The 7674-nt window shown below is 36.0% G+C and overlaps 1 protein-coding gene across 1 annotated transcript; it reads right to left on the bottom strand.

The window, feature by feature from the left end:
• Positions 1-521: 521 nt before the first annotated feature.
• Positions 522-5041, bottom strand: NXNL2 (nucleoredoxin like 2). The gene is made up of 3 exons (XM_072415025.1): positions 4997-5041; positions 4544-4896; positions 522-1090 (listed from the first exon to the last, which is right to left on the bottom strand). Exons 1-3 carry the CDS (start codon positions 5015-5017, stop codon positions 919-921), a joined length of 546 nt encoding a protein of 181 aa, XP_072271126.1. The 5' UTR covers positions 5018-5041; the 3' UTR covers positions 522-918.
• Positions 5042-7674: the final 2633 nt, after the last annotated feature.

The following is a 7674-nucleotide window of genomic DNA, read 5'->3' as shown; positions in this document are numbered from 1 at the left end:
ATACTTTTTAATTTGACATTTCATGGTTAAGCACTAGGAAGGAGTATAGCCATATATATCCAGTACTAATTTTATTGATATCCCCCCCCCCCCCCTGGGGAAAATCTCTCTGTGTTTGTCCTGGTGACTATTCCCGTGGGGGTTAAAAAGGAGAAATCTAATTGGTGCAACAAGAATATAGGACAAATCTTTCAAAGTGAATGCTTGTTCAAGTGGAAATCGTCTCAAGCCAATCAAACAAGCCAATGATACCAACCACCATTGCTCCTAGAATAGCAGGTGTTGAGCACTGCCTTTCTGGTCCAATCAAGGTTTTATATGAACTGTATTTGTACTAGGAAATCTGTTTATAAAGCAGGGAATCAGACATACCCTCAAACATTTCCTGGTGGTGAATCTTCCAGGTCAATGTGTTTCAATGTGAAAAATTTATTCACCACCAGGGAATGTCAGATTCTCGCTTTATAAATGGAACCATAGAAAACTCTTAAATAAAAAAAATGCCAAAAAAAGTTAAAAATCCACCTTTACACTTTTTTAATCTTTAATAACTAATACAATATGGGATTATACAAAACATATAAAGTAGTTCAAGAACATAAACGCCAACTATCAGATTATCAAATATCAAGTATCAATCAATGTTAAACCTTTCATACACAATATATATATAAAGAATATATAAAATATACCTGAGCTTAATTACAATCTCTTTCCCTTGTCAAACCTTTGGAAAAAGTATGGGTTTTATTGTTTCTAAGCACCAAATTTGATTCAAATCTATTCTCTTACAGTCATATTCCAGCATAGATTTTAATTTGGCTCCTATAAGCAACACACAAAATTTTTATCTCAGACACATGACACAAGTATGGCTTGTTCTCAATTTAACAAAAACACACCATGGTAAAATATGTCTCATTTGCATGTGAAGTTCTGAAAGACATCTGCCACTTCAAGCCATGTTCGGAAACAAGCTAGTCCTCGTTCTCGTATTTGTTTTCTTCCCTTGTCTGTAATCACATCTCCATTTTGTTTCACAATCACCAGTTTTGGTATAGCTGTAATTTTGTACTTATTCTTCAATTCACTGCAAAAAAGAGGAAAATTAAAATATGTTAACAAATCTAATATAATACAAAAATTAGATTATTACAAAAAAATGTATGTACTATTTTATTAAGATTTTTTATACAAGGTTGATATATTAGGATCTGGTAATCAATATAATCAGGTGATTGCCATCAGTCTGAGGTAGGGGTGAACATAGAAAGGTGCAAAGTGTGCTACTGCACAAGGGCTCTGTACCCTCCCCAGCCAACAGGGGCCCCCACAGGGGCTTCAAGTCAGTTAGGCAGGAGGGCAAGTTATTTCTACACAAGGGCCCACCGTTGGCTTTGTCTGCCACTGGTCCCAGGAACATCTTTAACACCTTATTCACCTAAATTTAATGTATGACCAATTGTTGAGATGCCTGTGGTCAACTTATCAAATTTGGAAAAAGGTTTTGGAGGAGTTTTGTACATGCTAACTTTCATCCAAGGTAGACAGTTTTCAAGTGATCTAAGACTAGCTTACATTTTTAAGGAAAAATTTCCTCAGGTTTTACAAAACACTGGATATTAAAAAGACACAAATATAAACAGGGCAACAAACCTGGTAGTAGTTAGCTACAAGTTCAAAATAGGAAGGTGAACAAAGATGGTAAGTCAACTTGTTTAACAGGCTATATTGTTCCAATTTCTTCTTTATATTCTCTTTATCATCCTCAATGAAGTAGAAACCATACACCCTTAAAATATCTAGGCTTATCATATGTTCTCATGAAAAAAAAAATCTATTCAGACTTCTAGACTAGACTTTCAGCGTGATGTGATGTTTGTGTTCACCTTACATCTTCCATGTCTTAAATACAGTATGCAATGTCCAAGCAAACTTTTACATCCAAGTCTTTGACTAGAGACCAAAAATGATAATAAAAGGTCATAAATTCAATAAATCATAATGGCAAATAACATTTAGCTCACTGTCAGGAGTTTTAAAAAAAAATTAGGTTTATAGTAAAAAAAAGAACACAAAGGGTCTTTTAAGGCAATATAGACTATGTCTACTTTATCAGGAACCCAATTGCAATCTATAAATTAATTACATGTATAAATATATATAAACATACATTTTCACTTCAACCTATTTTTTTTGATCAGGAAAATGGTTGAAAAACTCCAATACACAATAAACAAAGGAGACACAGTCCAAGAGTAGAACAGTAGAAATACATCACACATAGAAAATTGGGAAAGTAACTGGTACATTTCAATGACATTGTACATACTGAAAGACTAATACACTACAACTGGTGAGAAATTGTATAAAGACAAACATAGGACAATGAAAGTCAGTCATTGGATTACTTTTAGGATACTTTTTTGGCCACATGTCTGAGCTGTCCAAACATGTAAAAGGACTAACATTTGCTGAAAATAAGTGATATGCCATTTTATGTTAGGATTTAGGGGGGTTGTTGACATAATCTCTGTTGAATGTAACACAAAAATGTAAATGCATATCAAAGAATACTTCACAGAGCTTGAGTTTTACCTGGTGCAAACGGTAGAGATGGATGCGCTGCTGACTTGGTGCACAAAATAAATGAGACAGCTGCCAAAGTAGGTGGATAGAAAACAAAAGATAGGGGGCACAGCATGATGATTACTAAATTGCTGGAGCTATATAAAGAGGAAACGAATCAAGGCTAAAAAATGGCAAATTAAAAATTTCCCACCATTATCACAGAGGGCCTGGTTATTAAAGTTCATCATGAATGGTGAGGATAAACTACTAGTAGGAGTGAACCTCGGTGATCCAGCAAACCTAAAATCAACCTGAAAACATTTGCCAACTAATAGCAAGTTATTTTTAACAAACCAATTTTAGGTTTGTTGGATCACCCAGATTTTCCCATGATAGTCTATCTTTTCCACTCTTGGGGAGCTTTAGTAAATTAGGCTGGAGGTTTCAGCAACCAATAACATCACTCTGCCTGGATGTTAGACCAGCAGGGGCAAATGCTCCTATAGTTTGTCTGCTTTCAGTACTTAATGACAGATATCAACCTAAGCTGAACTTTAATAGTGCCCACACTATAAACAGTAGGGGCTTATTCACAAAGTAACTTTTTTTAACTATTAACAAGTTAATGCTCTTTGTTTTCAGTGTAGCTGCTTTGTCTGCTACTGTTATACTGTTAAGTGTATTGGGTTGATATTTCGGTTGATGGCATTGCAACAGGCTGCAGACAACACTGTGTAATGGGTGGTTAAACATATACATTACTGCTTGTTAAATCGATTGGGGATCATTCACACCTACAATTTTGAATATAAGTATTTAGGGTGCATCTGTTATGTCCAGCAACTGTGCCCTGTGCTGCCATTGCACCCAGAAACATAATTTTACTTTTAAATGGAACAAATAAAAGATTAACATCCTCCCCTACGCCTTTTATATCTGGGATATGTTTATTTCTCTAGTGGTTGAACTTGATGGAGTTATGTCTTTTTTCAACCTAACCTACTATGTAACTATGTAATACTTTTTTATAATACAATTTTTAAAATGTTAACACTGGTCCAGATGTTTATGTTCAATCCTTCCCAGTTTCCTTTCCTCCTTGACCAAAGAAAAATGGGACCATGTTTTTCTATTAGGTTACAATCTGGTTGATATGGTTGGAAAACAACTTATCTATGCATAGAAACACTCTATCTGTATTCACAAAGGCATAATTCACTTATCTATTATTAGCATTTTAGACTATTACTTTTCACTTTGTTTTTGCATTATTGTTTTTGAAAAACATAGAACATAAAACTTAGAATAAAGGATATAGAATATGAAACAAGGGATATGGAACACTGCATTTGTAATATGGGTATTGAACTTGGAATAATAAATATGTACTCCAAAACATTAAATATGATACATTAACATATCAAAATATGGAACATGGAATTATTAGTTACATAGTAGGTTAGGTTGAAAAAAGAAATAAGTACATCAAATTCAACCACCAGGGAAATAAACATATCCCTGATATAAAACCCTATAAGACATAGTTGGTCCAGAGGAAGGCAAAAAAAAACCCTGCACCAAAAAATGCTGTTAGGTTAATTGGCTTTCCCCCAAATCAAACTTAGACTGTATTAATGACATATGACTATGGTAGAAACTTTTTTATTGTGAGCCCCTTTGAGGGACAGCTATTGACATGACTATGGACATTGTAATATGCTGGGGCTATATAAATTATAGTTTATTTTAATTTTTTGCATGTACTTGTTACTGAAATCTGTTGTATCCTTTCTTTCAAACAGCTACTTATCAGCAGGAAAAAGAGAATGAATAATGTCACACCATAGAAAAAAAACAAGGTCCTAATGCCCATGTAGTGGCTGTAAATTCTGAATTCTTTTTTTAAAAATGAACAGAATAAAAACCCAAATACTTAAATGGGCTAGCCTAGAGGAGTTACAAGTTAACTTACTGTCTGTATGGATCATGCCAGGGCAACGCCAACCATTCTCCATGCATGTCATGCATATAATCCACCATGTCTTCTGCACTTTTATCTGAGGAGATGAATACAATCTCAAACTGTGCAGGAGGGTCAGCCTCTTCCACCAGCTCAGTGTAGAAATCACACAACACAGGGGTGAAATCTCTGCAGGGCGAACACCAGGCAGCAGAGAAAAACAAGCCAACTATTTTATTTTGCAAAGCCTCCTCTGGATCCACCTTCTCACCATCTTTAGTGACCAGAACACGTCCAGAAAATATATCCATTTTAATTAGAAGTATTGGCAGAGAGTGATATGCTTGCCTGTTGTCACCTTGTTCCTGTAACCACAGTAGTGATTTTCAGATGTCTGAGCATGGACTGAAAGTTATTTATAAATACTCATTTCTTATAATTCCCTTTAATCCTACTCTTACACACCTCTCTGAAGCTGGATGCCATCTGTTCTTCAGCCACTACACAGAAATCCCCTATGTGGGGAAATAGAGAACATGTTATTATGTGTTATCATTTATTACATATGCATTGTTCATTTGTTATTATATGTTAATTGTTGTACATGTTCTTTGTATACACTTTTATCAGTATTGTTTTTCAGTGCTCACCAGATTTGTAAAAGACCTATTGTAATTTCCCATAAACATGTAAAAGCTCATGAAAATAATAAAATTTTGCTTACAAGAAATGCAAGGTGTGTTGTCGTAATCTCAAGATGAAAACATAATACACAGAGCCTGTGCATATTTGATGGAAAGCAGCTAAAAAGTGCAGATGTACAGATTTGTCCGAGGATGTTTAACTACATAACTTTTCTGTACATATTAACTTTACAAATATTTGGACTGCTGTTCTTTGTTTGTAGAGAGACTTAGAAACCTCATAAGCATAGACTTTAAAGACTGGAGATGCGCACAGAACAGGGCGCAGGTGTGCGCTAATCAATTGCTATCACCTCATCATTGAGGTTAACATCTCCTTCTGAATCACGCAGCTGAAAATTAATCACCTTATTGGTGTATTCAAGATCTTTGCAGGAAACCGGCAGGCGAGTTTACTAGAGAACTTGGGCCTGACTCGCGCTAATAAAGGTTGCTGACCAGCGTGTACGCACGTCTAGCGTACGTGCATTTCATTGATGAATCAGGCCCAATAAATGAAGCAAATTCCTGAACAAGTAAAGAACTAATGCAGCCACTCCAGCTACAATGTATTCTTTTTTTCTTGGGTTAAATACACTTTATTGCCAATTTTATAGTCAATTTTGAATTATTTATTTTGTAATCATTTCTCATAGATCAATTTTATGTGGCACAAAATTCATAAAGAATAAAATGGTGTTTATTATAGCAGAGAGCTGTTATATCTTTTCTTTTTTGTACCATTAAAATATATTAACATTATTTCAATGAAATGTATTTCCAAGATGATGAAAATAGTTTACTTTTGTTTTTTCAGCAAAATCTGTACCTAAGGAATTTCTGACAGTGACTCAGTTTGAAACATGTATACATATTGCCAAGACTAAAATATGAAGAGGCTTTCTGTATACTTAAGTTCTTATTGAGATACTTTTGCTTTTCTGAGACATAAATAAAAAAGATACTTGTTTTCTGTTATTTTGTAAGTAATACCGTATTTTCCGGCGTATAAGACGACTGGGCGTATAAGACGACCCCCAACTTTTCCAGTTAAAATGTAGAGTTTGGAATATACTCGCCGTATGCTGTAGGTTAGTAGGTGCACCCCTCCTGCACCTGCACTCTAAATACAAGATTACTAAATCTTTTGGATAAACAGAGAGGTACAGAGTTTGTTGACCCCTTCCTTCTATGAATCATTCTAAATTAGGTGGTGAGTATAAACAGGAAGGGGAAGGGAGGGTAGTAATGAATGGTGAATGTTGTATACTGCTTTAATTGGTTAGACTATCCGGTATTTTATTGGTTAAAATTGGTCTGCCTATGACTGTACTGTTCCTTCTGCCTGTCAGTTCTCGCACAATAGTGGGATCTGACAGGCAGAAGGAACAGTACAGTGATAGTAATTGGAGGAGGGATACAGGAGGAGCCTACACTGCTCCACACTCCTCCAAGGAATGAATGGGTGTGTTCCTTTTAATGGATGGGCGTGTTTTAGTGGAGGGCCAATCCAGGCTCTCCACTGGAGAGCCAATCCAGGCTCACGTCCTCCTGTGCAGGCTCGCGTTGCTGCACAGGAGGACTCGCGTAAGCTGCAAAGCAGGAAGACAGAAGGAGGCACAGAGGGAGGACTCGCGGGGACGCTGGATGAGAAGGAGGACTCGCAGGGACACCGGACACTGCAGGTAAGTACTGGTACCCCGCGTATAAGACGACCCCAGACTTTGGCACAGATTTTTCGGGGTTAAAAAGTCGTCTTATACGCCGGAAAATACGGTAACTAAAAAGTATTCCTACCCTCTTAGCATGCATGATTACTGCACGTACTTTACACTCACCTGCCACATTATTTGGTAAACCTTGTTAGTAATTGGTTGCAGTCCCTTCTGCCTACAGAACTGCCACATTTCTTTGTGGGTGCTGGAAACATTCAGCAGGGATTTTAGCCCATTTTGACTTGATGCAAATGTCTCGTTTCACCGCATCCCAAAGGTACTGTATTGGATTAAAATCTGGTGACTATGAAGCCCATTTGAGTACAGTGAACTCATTGTCATGTTTAAAAAAAGCAGGAGTCCTGTTAAGAGATGCTCTTCCGCATACCTCGGTTATAACGAGTGGTCACTTCATTTGAGTTACTGTTGCCTTTTTTATGAAATCAAACCAGTCTATTCATTCTCCTCTGACCTGGAACCAACAAAGTATTTTCACCCAGGGAACTGTTGCTCACTGGATTTGTTTTCTGTTTTTGGATCATTCTCTGTAAACCCTAAAATCTACTTTACTGCTTCAATAGCACCTCAATATAGCAAAAAATATTTACTTTTTAGGAAATTAGAATTAATTTTTAATTCCTTGTTTTAAAAAAGGCATACATATAGGTGAAAAAATTACATAATTTAAATTCATCTTCAGAAAATCCTTTTCAGGAAAAAAAAATTGAAAATATTTAGGCATGCC

Source organism: Pyxicephalus adspersus, chromosome 6, assembly GCF_032062135.1.
Source record: "Pyxicephalus adspersus chromosome 6, UCB_Pads_2.0, whole genome shotgun sequence".
In the NCBI taxonomy this organism is placed as follows: domain Eukaryota; kingdom Metazoa; phylum Chordata; class Amphibia; order Anura; family Pyxicephalidae; genus Pyxicephalus; species Pyxicephalus adspersus.
This window is presented reverse-complemented; position numbering and strand designations above follow the sequence as displayed.

Coding starts and splice junctions, on each gene's coding strand:
- NXNL2 (XM_072415025.1), bottom strand. CDS start 5,017: ATGGCATCCAGCTTCAGAGAG. Junction 4,897..4,996: donor TGGCATCCAGCTTCAGAGAG/GTGTGTAAGAGT, acceptor CTGTGGTTACAG/GAACAAGGTGACAACAGGCA. Junction 1,091..4,543: donor TGGCATGATCCATACAGACA/GTAAGTTAACTT, acceptor TCTTTTTTGCAG/TGAATTGAAGAATAAGTACA.